Source organism: Centrocercus urophasianus, unplaced genomic scaffold, assembly GCF_019232065.1.
Source record: "Centrocercus urophasianus isolate 14NV4802_14NV808 unplaced genomic scaffold, USGS_Curo_1.0 seq_16, whole genome shotgun sequence".
Taxonomy (NCBI): Eukaryota; Metazoa; Chordata; class Aves; order Galliformes; family Phasianidae; genus Centrocercus; species Centrocercus urophasianus.
The window spans coordinates 33,970,746-33,985,284 of record NW_024884711.1 but is presented as its reverse complement, the minus strand read 5'-3'; the positions used below and the strand labels follow the sequence as shown (position 1 = coordinate 33,985,284).

Below are 14,539 nucleotides of genomic sequence, written 5' to 3'. Positions count from 1 at the left end.
TATTTTTTAGCAGACAGTTATCCTTGTTTGTCAGAACTAGGCGTTGCAGTAAAAATTTGCACACTATTTGTCTCTTCTGCAACAGTCATTTTTGAACTTCATGCTGACTTGGGAACTTGCCCCAAGTTGCAGGTATTGTTATTCTGTGTTTGACTGTTGCATGTTTTGGTGTGTTTTTACCAGTGTTATGAATATTCGTAAGAGTGATCTTATGTATGTATTTTTTAATTACAGGTATAATTTGGGTGATTACAGTGGAGAGATTGTGTCTGAGGTCATGGCGCAGCGGCAGCCAATGAAACCTACCTATGCTATTCCCATCATTCCTGTGACTAACAGCAGTCCTTTCAAACATCAAGAAACTATGGAACTGAAAGAATATAAAGTTAAAGTGAGTAATGTGGATAACAAAGTTGTTGTATGCTGTAACATAAGCAAACTACGGCATTTCAGGATATATCTGCAGAAAATATTCTTAACTGGGAGGGAGGTGGGAGCTTTTGGGTGCTGGAAATAGTCTAGCAGAGCTGCTATAGAAGTAGAATGCTTTGTTCTGTTGGAGTGATGAAAATCTAGAAACTAATGGAGTTCCTCAGGACGAAAACAGAAGGAATTCAGATGAACTACAGACAGAAGGATATTTACAGTTCTGTTAAACTTTTGCACTGGTTGATACTGATGTTTTAATCAGTTAATGTCCCTGAAGTTAGGGTGTTCTGAACAGAGTTGTATTTGTTGCCCAGATACTCAGTAAAGATAGGACTGATAAGATAAAACCCTTGGTCTGTTGTGAATTCATGTAGCTATTTTAATCCAGAGGCATGCTTGACTCAGTGTATGTATTTTGATGTGAGCCACTGATATTCCTACTACGCTGTATTTCTGTGTTTCATAGATTCATAGAATTGCTCAGGTTGGAAGAGACCTTAAAGATCATCAAGTCTAGCTGCAGCCTAAACATACTACTCTGGTTTTGTACTAAGTATCAATTAGTGAATAGTGACCAGTGTTTTCTGCGTCCTGCTGGCTTTTGCCATACAAAACGTATCTACAGTGCCAACAGCTTAGCATGTTAAATACATGACATAATAGCAGAAAAGCTGAAGTACATTTGAATTGTGCACAGATTTCTTGTATCTCAGGAATATCCAAGAACTGTTTGGGATCTGACAGGATACCTTGAGTCAGTCAGTGCTTCCACTGATAGCAGGACACTGTATTTGAGATTGCTGGAGTGAACTCATCTATGAGTGATGCTGGGTTGGTGCGGTGTCTCAGAGCTTGGAGGAGGCACGTTTGTCAGAAACTTAGAAAATGCATTTGAAGCTGCATGGGGAAATGAGTTTAATTTTTGTGTTCAGAGATTCTGGGTATCTTCGAGGAGGTCACTTCTGCCTTTTAAAGCATTATTTGGTTCTTGATTTCCCTGTCACTGCATAAACGCCTACGAACATCAGCCTAACAGCACTGCTGTGTACATGTTGGTCTGCTTCCCCAGAGCAGTGTATTCACTTTGACTGGTGTTCTATTGGGATGGCTACAGGGCAAACAGTGCTTCCACTTTATGTATTAAACATTTCAGTTTTTTGAAGTGAAGTACAAATATTCTTGAAAGGTCTGCTTCTGTAGCTATTACGATGCTAGCGTGAAGATGTTAATGTTTAGTTTGCTTACATAGTAGTTTTGCAGAGCTACTTTTGTAGTCTAATAAAATGATGTGTGTAAAAAATTTGCTGCGGCTTTTCCTTTCAGCAGGATAAATCCGATGTTATTCGGCCCAAAAGAAAGTATGAGAAGAAGCCAAAAGTCTTACCTTCATCTGCTGCTGCTACTCCTCAACAGACGAGTCCTGCTGCACTGCCAGTCTTTAATGCTAAAGATTTGAATCAGTATGATTTCCCTAGCTCGGATGAAGAACCCCTTTCCCAGGTAGGATCTCTAGAATTCTCCCTTCCTGTTAGGGAAGGAATAGTAATAAAACTCTCACGCTTACTAATACCTGCACTCGCCCACCCTGCTTGCATTTTGCAGGTTTTGTCTGGTTCTTCAGAGGCTGAGGAAGAAAACGATCCCGATGGTCCTTTTGCCTTCCGTAGGAAAGCAGGCTGTCAGTACTATGCTGTAAGTAGAATTTCCTTGTGTACAATAAGACAGAACGTTGTTGATGGGAAAACTTGTGTGTTTAATTGTTTGTGATTATTTTAAGCCTCATTTAGACCAACCTGGCAACTGGCCATGGAGTAGCCCTAAAGAGGGAAGACTAGGAGATGTGCGTTACAGATACTGCTTAACCACTCTGACAGTACCCCAGAGGTGTATTGGGTTTGCACGAAGGCGGGTCGGCCGTGGAGGAAGGTGAGTGATGTGTAATGGTTGTGATTATTTTTTTGGTTTTAAGTTTATATATATATATATGTATATGTATATGTATATGTATATGTATATGTATATGTATATATATATGTATATGTATATATGTATATATGTATAAATTTATACATTTATTTACATATAAAAGTTTATGTATTTATTTATATATATAAAAGTCATCTCTGAAATGAGCAAAGATAAAATGCACAACGCAAACAAAAAAGAAAAAAAGAACAACCCTCAATATTACAGAAGTTGATATTTTAAATGCTTCCATTTGATGGCTTCAGCAGATCAGTGTCTCCATTTTTGTAGCAGACGCTGCTTTAACATTGCTTGCTGAAAAGTTTCTCAACTTTGTTTATTGTCAGCAGTGCTCAGTTCTGAGGTGAAAACAAATGTAGTTGTTTCATGTTGAAGTGAGTGGCGTAGTTTAAGACAGTGTACTGTGTTTGGAAGTTGAAATAATAGATGTTTGATGAAAATGTTTTTCTTAGTTCAGTCCTGCTATAGAGGAGAATTTTGGAAGGAATTTTTAGAAGTGAAAATAACGGTTAAGTTCTGAATGTTACCAAAAACCTTAATGAATTCAAGTCTGTTAATTCAAGCATTTTACTTTTGACCTACTGTAATGGTTAAAAAACAATTATATGTCACTTAGTGTCTTAAGTGTGCTTCTGTAAACAATGTGTATCTTGAACTCAGCTTTCATGTCTTCTTTTTTTATCATAATTGGGAGAAATTTGTGATTTGGCATTCAGATTTGCTTAGAATCTCTTAGTGTGTTAGCAGGTGACGTTAGGAGCTGCAGGCTCATAGTGGCATTTTGATTGGGATCTGACACTTTCGGTTCTTTGTGCAGTGATGGTAGGTGTGCTGATGTGTTAGTAAAGCATTTACATGGAATTTGCTGTAAGAGGGCACTTAGTTACTTAAGCATTTCAGTGTCCATTTTTATTGTACTCCAGGAATGTTTGAACCTGTTGGAAGACTTCTGCAACTGACGTTGCGGTGCCGCAGTAGCTCCGCCATGGTGTACATCAGTTATTTATACAGCAAAAGCTAGAATAAGAAACCTAAACGTACTACTTCCTGTAAAGCACTAATGATATAGTCATACTTCCTGTGCCTGTTTCCAAAATCTGTGTGTTCTGGAGCAACTTTGTGGTTTCTTCTACTTTACCCCAAGCACACGTGACAAGCTGGTGACTTCTTGGTGTTTTCCTTTGGTATTTGCCATGTGTAATTCTGCATTGTTTTCTTTTAGGGTGCTGCTGGACAGAGCGCATTCGGACTACGATAATACATTTCATCAGCTGGATTTGGAAATGCTTTCCTCATCACAACACTCTTCAATCAGTCAATTTGCCAATACCTCAGAAACAAATACCTCGGACAAATCTTTCTCGAAAGACCTCAGTCAGATACTAGTCAATATCAAATCATGTAGATGGCGGCACTTTAGGCCTCGGACACCATCCCTACATGACAGTGACAATGACGAACTCTCCTGTAGGAAACTGTACAGGGGTGTAAATCGAACAGGCACAGCACAACCTGGGACCCAGACATGCAGTACCTCTATACAAAGTAAAAGTAGCAGTGGTTCAGCACATTTTGGTATGTTTACTTTGACAAACTTGCTTTTAGAAATACTGAACTTGGCTCGGAGAATCCTGAATGTGGTTAGGTCGTGCATACTTTATTTTGATGATAGCAGCCTATCTTTTATCTTTGCTGCACAGAATGCTTATCCTTAGTTATTGCCAACAGTAGTGTAACACATCTCAAATTTACGCAGACTGCCTTAGCAGATACAGTTAAGGTTTTAGAAAGGTGGTGGTTTAGAAACAGTTTTGTATGGGGTTGAAGTTAACCTGGGGTATCTAAACTTTGAAAATTAAAGATACTTTGATTTAAATATTGATACAAAGATTATGTTCTAAATTTTTTTGAAATGTGGTGCTTTGGCTGAAATGTTTGCATTTAAACTCCCAGTTTGCTTATAAATCCTGAACTGGACATGATAAAACTAAATACCATCTGCTGTCCAAAAAATAACCCCATCTACTGCCATCCGTGCTGTGCATGTGCGCACATGCTTGGCAGAGCTCTGGGACTCATCCCCTGTATATCCCACCAGCACGTGCCAGGTGGCTTTCGTAGAACCCGAGTTACAGAACTGAGGAACTGACTGTCAGGAGACTCGATGGAAATTGCTGCGATGGAACTGAAATACTGTTAGATAGCATCTCTGTATTGGGCTCATCACAGCAAGACGCTGGTGCTTATGTGGTTAGCATGCGACCTAGGGAACTTGAGTTTTGGTCTCACCTTTTTATAGAAAGGGAACTAAAGTGGATTTCTTTTTTGTTGTTGCTTTTTTTTTTTAAAAAAAAAAAAAAAAAAGACAAACCCATATAGTTTTGCAAGTGTTCTACTGCAATTTTTTTAAAGATTAAAATCATATTTTCCCTTTCAAGCTACAGTTTTGAAAACAAACAAAAAAAAAGCTGGGAAACATAGAGGTGAGGTGGGTATAGGTGCATATACTCAACTTCCTGGATTGTGGGATGTGTTGGGGACTTGCTGAAAGGTATTCTGGTATCTGATTAATCCTCCTGTTCACCAGTATATTTTGTCCATTTTCTCATCTTAATTCCTTGCACCCCCTTGTTTTTCCTGAAAATTGTTCCCTGTTTTCAGAATGATTGAATGGCTTTATTCAGCTCCCTTCTTTCATGCTTCCTCTCCACGCTGTCCTAGAGTGGGTCCTTATCCCCAGCACCACCCTCCACCCCTTCTTTCATGACTCTTGCAGGAAAATGTGTTAGGTCCAAAGCTGGGGGTTGTAATCTAAGTGTGGCTTTTAGTGTTTGAATTCGGGCCCTTCTCTCAAATGAGGTTTCATATCAGTAAACCATGTCTAGAACTGGAGTGTCATCTGCCTAATGCAAAAGAACATACCTGTGCAATGGATAGTTTATTCTCTGTAAGTAGTCTCTGAAATATTGATAGGCGGTGCCTCGAAATGAGACTTAACAGAAATGAGCAACTTGAGTTCAAAACATGTGTCGGTGTATATATGAGTACATATAAAAGATTCTTTAAGAATGTTTTCCTTAAAAAGATGGTTGGAATACCTCCTAACTGGAGGTAAGGAAGTGGAGTTATTTATGGTGATGAATTCTGTACCAAATTTAATTACACGATTGTGTATTGAAGCATGTATGAGTGCCTGGCATATTGTGTTCATTTGTACCTGGAATTCTATAGATGTGTTTATCGGTGTAAAATAAGCAAATTCTGGGAGCTTTAAATTCTGGAGTATCTGAGTACTTCAAACAAGTTCCCATAATCTCTGGATAGTCATCTGTTAGCAGTGTGGTGGGTAGATTGTGTTCTTGGAATTACTCACAATCTTAATTGGATTCCTATAGCTATGATTCTTCTGTGTATATGTGGTGTGATGATGGTTATCTAGGATTAGGAGTTGGAAACCAGCATACAGCAGTTCACCTTGGTGCCATTCTATTTACTAGTGTTCTGCTGCTGCTCTGAGTTGCAGTCCAGCCAAATTGCTTACCTTTGGGTAAGATTCTGTAGCACTTAGCAGAGGTGGCCACGTTGCTGTGCTCCATCATGTGATGTGCTTTTTCCAGTTCCATATCAAAGAGGCTTAAAGAAATGGAGCGTTTCCCACCTGGAACAGTCCAGACATGCTGATGTCAAACAGAGTCTTCCACAGCCATTTATAGACAGGTCTGTCATATGTGGGCAGCACAGGCAAGAAGCTGTGATAGTGTCTCAAGTCCTAAGAGCTGTGCTGTGACATGCCATTCTTCTCTGGCTACAGGAGGCTTTGGTTTTTGTCCTGAAGACCTGGAGAGAGATTTCCTCAAAGAGCCAGGAGGTGATTCGTGATGATTTTTGCACCTGAAGAAGCAGGAGCTGTTCTGATACTGGTTGTCAAACTGCTCAGCATTTTAAAAAAAAAAAAAAAAAAAAAAAAAAAAAGTATGGAAGATGGAGTTGTTACCATGAGATTTTCTGTGTCAGCTGAAAAAGGGATGTCTTATACCTCTCACAAGTTATGTAGAAGCATGGCTTGTACTACGCTTGCCTTATGTGGAAGGTTAGACTTCAGCAGCAGGATCAAGTAGCCACGAAAAGTAGCATCACCTTTGAAGAGAGGTGGCCCCTTCTCATCTTGCTGAAGAACTAGAAAAGATGCGTTTTTACCTTCTAACAAGAGAAGCTGATTCAAGGATTTTCAGGCATATATTACCAAGGGCACAAGTAAAAAGCAGGCAAGAGTGTAAAAACCTGATTCTGGTGGAGGACTGACTGTTTTTCAGTGGGCAGAACTACTCACTCTGAATAAAACGAACAAAAATACTTAAGGAGCCATTATTGATGAGTCTGTGTGTCCAGATTATAATCCTTAAGATGTGCTCTTGCATATCTTAATAATTTGGAGTATGCAGTAGCCAAGAATGTTCATCTGAAGTATGTGTGTGCCAGAGCTCATTTTCCTTGTTGAGATCGATCCAGGTAGCCAGGCAAGTGGCAAGAAGGTGGTTCACAGGCCTTCACACTGTGTCGAATTCTGGAGACTTCCTCCTGCAGGCTTGTTATTAATGACTGCCTTCACTATTTGAGTGTCTCATCTGGTAATCTCAGGTTTGAGACCCTTGTAACTGTACTGTGTAGATGGTTCTATCCCAGCCTTGTGTTTAGTGGGCATACCAGAGACACCTGTTACTAGCAAAGATGAGAGACTCTGCGTTAAGACCAGGCTTCTGTGATGCGTTCTGTTCTTTTCTGCCTTCTTCACAGGGGGAAGTTGGGTCTCTCTGGAGAGGTCTGCAAGTCTGGTTAGTCTCTGCTTAATTCTTGGTACTTTGTTTGAGAGGAAGCCTGAGTGTTTTGGCAGAAGACTTCCTGAAAATTCTTAGTTACCTCTGGTATTAGAGATGGTACTTTACGTGCAAACCTACAGACATACAGAATATCATTAAGGAATCCAGAATAGTTTACCTTGCCTTCCCTTTCTTACAAAGTGGAAATGCAAATTATTTGCTACAAGTTGTTTGTTGGTATTCAATCATTTTGTATGTGGGAATTTCATAAGGTATTTATCCCAGTAAGCTTTGATGCTTTTCAGAAGCAAGTTAAGATGTGCAAAAGAAAAAAAGCAAGTTGTCCTGTGCACACTGAAGGGCTTAGTGGGATGGTGAGCTATGCTTTCGTTTCCCAAGTGTTTGTAGCATTCCTGTCTCCAGTTCTGTAACGATGCTGGATGGGTCACTGCTAGTTTTTGGTAGTTTAGTGCTTATAGTGTTCTTGGGAAGGGTAACTGCTGCCCTTCCTGTGCCCTGCTGCCTCCTACCTCCAGCTAAGGTGCCTCTTTCCCAGAAGGAGGCTGGAGGGAACTCTCAGTCTCTTTGGCAGTTCCTCATTCCAGAGCAGTAGGACCTGTTGCATTTTTTTTGTTGCTTTTATGCCATCGCTGGCTATTCACATATTTATTTAGCTCTTGTATTTGCAGTAGTTTCTGCACTGCTGTCTGCTTTATTATTTTCCCTTTTCCAGATACCTGTTTTCTTATGGGAGGGAAATCCTGGTCAGTAGAAAACATTGATGCTTTTAATAGCCCCTTTCAGTTACCACTGGGAATTAACATCCTTAGTTGCTCTGTGGTCAAGATGTTGAGATCCTAACTGAACAAACAACGAGTTCCGAATTAGATGTGCTTTGGGAATAGCAGAGGCGTTTATAGCCTACCTTAGAGTGAGTTGAAGGAGGAAATTGTGAGAAGAAAACCTACTTCTCTGGAAATGCTGTGACTTGGGGAAAGGACGGGTGCTTACTGAAACATTTGCACACTTGTCTCTTTGCAGAGACTTTGTTCCACTTTTTCTTGCTCAGCTTGAAGTAAGCTGGAATAAGACCTTGCTCTGAGTTGTTGGATCTGTGGGCTTGTGTAAATTGTTAAGACTTTGCATTCCATGCACGAATGGTCACACACTGACCGTAGAGTGAACTGTATGTACCTCAAGTAGCCCATGGCGTTCTTGGGAAGTTGATTTTTAGGATGGTGGGCAGCCAGATTCCAGAGCATAGCAAGCACTTGTGGCTTTCTTTCAATGACAAGCAGTAAAAACCCTTGTTAGTCATTGTTTTCTGATTGTTTTCCTACCACTGGGTAGGGAGTACATGTGTACATCTGGCATCCAGCTTATAACTTGTAGCTCTAGAATTGTAGAGTTCTGACAGCAGGAACTTGAGGCTGAGTTCTGTTGGGCTGAAATATAAGGCTGTGTTAGGAATAGTCAGAGGCTTAGTAATTCATGTTCTCGTAGTGTCTTAATGCCTTGTTAAAGTAAATAAATCTTGAACTTCTTTTCAGAAAGTGAAACATCTTTGGGCCTGGTGCATCAAACACTAAATCGCTCTGATGGCTCTAAGTTTCTTCAGTCTTCTGAATTCACTGGTGAGAACTTGCTGTGCAGTAGAACGCTGTTAAGCAGGCAGTATAAGCCTGATAATGTCTCATAAGACAAAAATGTGATGTTCTGGATTACTTAATACCGTGTTACGCTTGCTTTGCATGCACATTAGTAACAGTAACAACTCATTGTTCTCTGGTACAGCAGAGATGTGGTGCTCTTCTGTATTTCTCTTGGGAAAATACTGTAACAGGAAATAGGGTTGTCCTCCTTCCCCCCCACAGTTCAGCAGTTCAGTAGTTACAGATCTTCATTATTTGGAAGCCTTGGTTATGTGGTGTCGCATCTTTTCACCTGATCAGCTGCCTTTTTAGTGGCCATCACCTAAGCCTGAAGGGCCAGAGAATCATCTTCAAGGATTGTTAGGTGTTTCTCCCCCAGTATGATCTCAGTGCTTATAAGAATGGATGTTTAACTTGATGCTATGAACTTGTTGCTTTTTTTTAATGACTCTGAATATCTGATTCTTCAGATACTTGCTGGGCTTGAAACATTTCCTGACTGGTTTAATCAAAGCATCTTCCATTCAGGTTAAAAAGGGGGGATGCTAGTAGAGGAACCAGGAGTACTTGTATGTACTCCTGCTCTCCAGGATACATTTTCTGGTACTGCATCAGGGAAGCAGAGTAACAGCAAGCAGAGCACCTCACAGTAACACTGCAGGAGCGGTCAGGAGTGGGGCTGTGGCTGTTAGAAAGCCAAGGCAGTTCTTTGGGATTTCTTCCTTACGTGGATGCTGCAGTGAGCCATCCTAAATGGCTTCAGCCACTTCTGGGAAGGACTGGCAATTTCAGAGGAATGAAACACAGGCTGTGGTTTTGAGCTGGTGCACACTAAGTGCTGTTGTAAAAGTGGGTAACATTGTGATAGTAGTTGTGTGCTGCAGTACGAAACTGCTGACAGCATCTCTGTGAATCTGTGCTTTGAGGACAGGGCTCCTTGAGTACCAGCATCCCATTGCATTTGGGAGAGATGTTAAGGAATTGTGCAATGCAAAGATATTCAGTGGCTTAATTTGAGAAAGAAATTGCTCTGTAATTACATACCAGAAAGATAGTATGCATCTCAGTCACTTAAATGATGGTAAGAAGAACATACTGCTAGTGAGCATTGAGTGGTGTGCTGTGAAAAATTGGAGTTACTGACAGGGTTTGTAACTGTTGCTCAGAAGACATTAAATAAATCTGTAAGCAGTCATTTATTTGTTCAGTCAGGCTCAGTAACTGTAATATTTCTTTCCTTGTGTTCCTGTCTAGAAATTCCCAAAGTGACTCAGTGCTCTTTTGATCCCTTTCAGTAATCTGTAAACTAGAATACATTTTCTGTTTGTTGCTGAAGTGTTGCACTCACCCTGTTGTAGAACAGGTGTGTACGTTGTGTCGAGCGGTTAAATGAAGAAGGTAACAGCGTAATGTGTTGCAGTGACTTAAAATCCTGGCAGCTGTCAGCTCAGAAGTGTACTGAGATTTGATGCCTGTTGCAAACGCTGTGCTGCTGGCAGGTGGGTGAGAGCCATTCCTGTGGCCTTGTCTCGGAGTAGAACTGGAGCTGCCGCCTCCTGGCAGCCATCACAGCTGGGTGCTGCTCTGCGTGGGGCTGTGCCTTAAAGGCTCCCAAAATTGAAGGCTGGGGAAGGAGTTGGGCAGCTCTCCTTGTGCAAGTGACTCCAGGTGTCTTGGAGAGTGGGCAGTTGTTAGCTGTGACAGTTCAGGTTTCAGGAACTGATAATGTTCTTAGCTGCACTGCTGGTTGAGATTTGGTTGGATTCTGTGTAGGGAATGAAACTGTTTCATTTTTCTCTATTTTGATAAATTCTGTAGTATTAAACAGTCTAAAAATGCCCTAAATATGAATATTGTGGCCCCAGAATGCTGTGTGAGAAGACTCTGTAAATGCTGTGTTCCTGTCTAGGGCTGCTGAAGTAATAATTTAAGTCTCTAATTTGTCATCTTTAAATATCAAATGTTATGTTTCAGTTCCTTTTTTACTTGAAGCTCTTAATTGCAGCAGTTGCTGTTGTTCAGCTGGCTGTCTCTCTACTAATTTTCTGAAGTGCTGGGGGTGTCAAATAATATCAGGAACGTGTAACTGTATAGCAGTACTTCTCTGAGTAAGCAGAGGCATGGCTGGTAATTGATGTGTGGAGAGAAGGAGTGGGCTCTCTATTTGCCTGCTACTTTGTTTTTCCTTTTGCAGACAGATAAAGACCAACATAGGATTTCAAATGAAAATGACATTCAGTCTACTTACTGCTGTTCACCAATATTCTTTGACAGGAGTGAAAGGTTTTCAGTTGTGCCCTGGCTCTCCTACAGAAGAAAGATGAGAATTGATAATAAAATTCTAGGAAAAAGTGCTTAAGAGGCTGTACTTTTAATTACTCATTCTTCTAGAAATAGTGATGCTGAACCAGATACCAAGTCTGGCACCTGGGCAAATAGATCTGTGCTATTTGCAGGCAAGAAGTAAATGTTCTGTACAGTAAATACAATCAACATATAATGAGCAGCTGTGTTTTTCTGGCCTGCAGTGCATTCTACTTTAATTGCTTTTAAAAAAAGGGCACCTGAACCCTGTGGAGGACTCTGGGGGAGTTCAGGGTTATGCCTGTAGGCACACATGGTCAGCTCAGCCCTGGTTCCATCGCACTGCTGTGTTGGGGATCTCGCTGAATGCCTTTCTGAATTCCAGCCACAACTGTGTGCTACAGAAAACAAATCTGGAAGGGGGAAGTGGTGGATGTACTTAGACATGAAGTACGTGTGAGCATTTTTCTGTATGAGAATGCTAGTTCTCAGAAACAAAGCCTTGCCATCGTTAACATTATATTTGAACTGGAGTGCTTAATACAGACTGTACACCAAGAGCAGGAGTGGAAGAAACCTCGTAAGAGTGGTAGTGAGTTAGCAGAAAAAGGTAAAATTCACTGTCCTGGCTTGTAGTACTGTCCTACTCCAGAAGTAATGATCTGGTTTGGGTTCTCAGTGATGTCCGCACAGTAGGTGGTAAAACTGTTGGGGTGATGTGTCAGAATGTCCCGGTGAACCTCTGATAGAGCTGTGAATGAAAAGCCTTAGTGAGTTTTTGCCTTCAGTGCCAGCGGCACAGAAAGCATTGCTGGATGTCCTAACTTTGTAAAAATGCAGCATTGCCCCTGGGTGTGCTGTCAGGGATGACAGACAGGTGTTCCACTGCGTCCTCAGGCTGCCCTTTATGGGGCTGGGTATTTAAGCAGAAGTGAGAGAAGCAGTTGGATGCAGATGAGGATGTGGCAGTTGTAGTGGGGTCACTTGCACACCTGGGTAGCTGCTCTGTGTGGCAGAAGGGAAGAGCCAGCAGGATGGTGGGCTGCTTAGCAAAGTGCAGTGATGCACAGTACAGGCCTTAGAAAGGTCACTTTGGGAGCAATTTGAAGAAGCACTTAAGCACTAAATAACTGCTGTTGTAAACAAACATAGCTTATCTCGGAGAACTTCATTTCTTGTGTTTCTTCCAAAATAAAGGAGTGTTTGGAGCAGGCTGTAAGCTGTAGTCTGAAACGCACCTAAAGCATGAAACCTGGAACTGGCAGTTCCCAAGTGTCACTGTAGCATCCATCTCACTTGTGTGTGTGCAAATATTGAATTCAAAGATGAAATGAACCTTTTTTTTTTTTCTCCATTTTCCTCTTTGCCGGTTGGAGAGTTAAGCTTACTCAGACTTTCTAAGTAGTGTTTGCACAGTCGTGCTGTGGGGTAAAATACATGGAGCCTTCAGTAGCAGGAGTGTTGTCAGATGAACCCTACACTTGTGGACTTGTAGGGCTATTAAAGCATTAAGTTTCCACAAACTGATAAATACGAATGATCTGTCCATATCAAAACAGCATGTCTGTGTTCCTGCCCCTGCTGCTGCTGCTTTAGCTTTCACCATGCTGATCTTTGTGGTAAAGCTTCCTGCTCTAATTTCTGTTTCCTGATAATTAAAAAAAAGCCTGTTAGCAGGTGGTGGTTTTCTTTATGTACAGTAGAACTTAATTGTGAACAGCCAACTCCAAATACTGAGTTTGTGAATTCCAGGGTACTTCCTTTCATAAGGAAATTGGTAAGGGATGTTAATGCTAAGCTGTCCCCTAAACGTGACTTCAGAAGGTGAAGAAGTGAAGGCAGCCAAAAGGAGATGTGGCTGGGAGTAGGGGGAATTGACTGGAATCACTTCAGGCAGTACAAGCGTGCTTCATTCCTGCTTGCTGAAGAACCTTACTGAAATATGGAGTAGTCACCTGAATGTAAAAGCTGAATAAGGATTCAGAATTTCAAGTGCAGATGCTCTAAAGTACAAGGGCATAAAAAAGGGCATTTGGAACAGTGTTGTACAGCTTGTTGTACAAAATCACAAGTATGCTGGAGAAAAGCATGTTTGGCAGTCTGTTTTCAGATATCAATTCTTAGCAGTTTTTCTTGACCTGTTGTTCAGGTTTGTATGTAGGCTACAACTTCTGCTCCTGTATCTGGAAGCAGGAGATGGTTTTGTTTTGATAGAAACAGGTTTTCTGAAGGTGAGCAGACCTGAAAGAGTAGATGAGCAGGCAGCAATTGCAGCTTGTGAACAAGATGTGGTGGGGTTTGTTGCCATACAGTAGTGAGCTCTCCTGAAAGTACAAGTTCTCATGCATTCTAGGAGTGGGAGTGCTGCTCGTAGCACTTAGTGGGGAGCATCTCTGTAATCCAGAGATAAAATTGAAGGGAAATCTTGAACGTGTGTCATTAGCTGAATTTGTAAAGGAGAGTTCAATTCCAGATTTGACTTGCTTTGAAACTGAAAGCAGGTGTTCTTTTGTTATTCTCAATTCACAGTTCCTAAACAAAATTTCTTAACGCTTCATGAAGCTAATCAATACACTAATGACACTTGTGACTTCATTGGGCATCCCCTCTAAGTGTGTACTAACAATGCTGTTCCTAGAAATAGCTTTTATGGGGACTGGCTGGTTAAAAGGTGGTGATTTGTTGTGCTGAATTCTGGGTCGTCCTTCAAGATCTTAGAGGAAAATGTGAATTGTAGTGGGGTTATAATCTGGGCCAGTGTAGAGTCTTCAGCTAAACTTAAAACCAAAACATTTCTGACTTGCTCCCTTTAAGCAGGCATCTGTGGGGGCTGAAAATATAGCCTTATGTACATTTTCCCCCTTCTTACATAGAAACATGCCTTACTATTAATGTAGATAGTTTAGTTTAATGGAAGGTGGCAGTTTATTGCATTTCTACCTGTGAAATTTTAGCTTAATATTTGAGTTCTGTGTGGTTTTGGTTGTATTTTGGGTTCCTTCCTTCTCCTGCTTTTGCTGTCTGGAGCTAAATACAGCAGAGCAGTGCAAGGCTGTATGCTTTAAACAAACAGCTCAAAGGGAAGCTTAGTTCGGAAGAACCTTCTGAAGGATGATGGCCTTTCTGCCATAAAGGTGCGTTAGGGCTCTTAGGAACTTGCTGGGGTGTATTTATGTATGAAGGACTATAACATAGATGTGTTTATATACACAACTCCTACATATTTTGATATAGTATTTTCTCGTTTTATATTTTGTTCAGCATTTACAGCCGAACAATACCAGCAACATCAACAACAACTGGCACTAATGCAGAAACAGCAGCTTGCACAAATTCATCAACAGCAAGCAA

The 14,539-nt window shown here is 41.0% G+C and overlaps 1 protein-coding gene across 8 annotated transcripts in view; it reads left to right on the top strand.

The window, feature by feature from the left end:
• EPC1 (enhancer of polycomb homolog 1) overlaps positions 1–14,539 on the top strand; it is a 58,813-nt gene that overhangs the window by 41,139 nt on the left and 3,135 nt on the right. For 5 of the 8 annotated variants that reach the window (XM_042816518.1, XM_042816515.1, XM_042816517.1 and 2 more), the window contains 6 exons: positions 235–391; positions 1,753–1,929; positions 2,032–2,121; positions 2,207–2,355; positions 3,638–3,990; positions 14,450–14,539. The exon at positions 14,450–14,539 is cut by the window's right edge and continues 29 nt beyond it. In XM_042816518.1, the coding sequence (XP_042672452.1) occupies positions 235–391; positions 1,753–1,929; positions 2,032–2,121; positions 2,207–2,355; positions 3,638–3,990; positions 14,450–14,539 (1,016 nt within the window). Of the gene's footprint in view, positions 1–234; positions 392–1,752; positions 1,930–2,031; positions 2,122–2,206; positions 2,356–3,637; positions 3,991–6,226; positions 6,326–14,449 lie in introns of those variants that run through there. The other 3 variants (XM_042816516.1, XM_042816521.1, XM_042816522.1) reach the window with 3 other exon arrangements.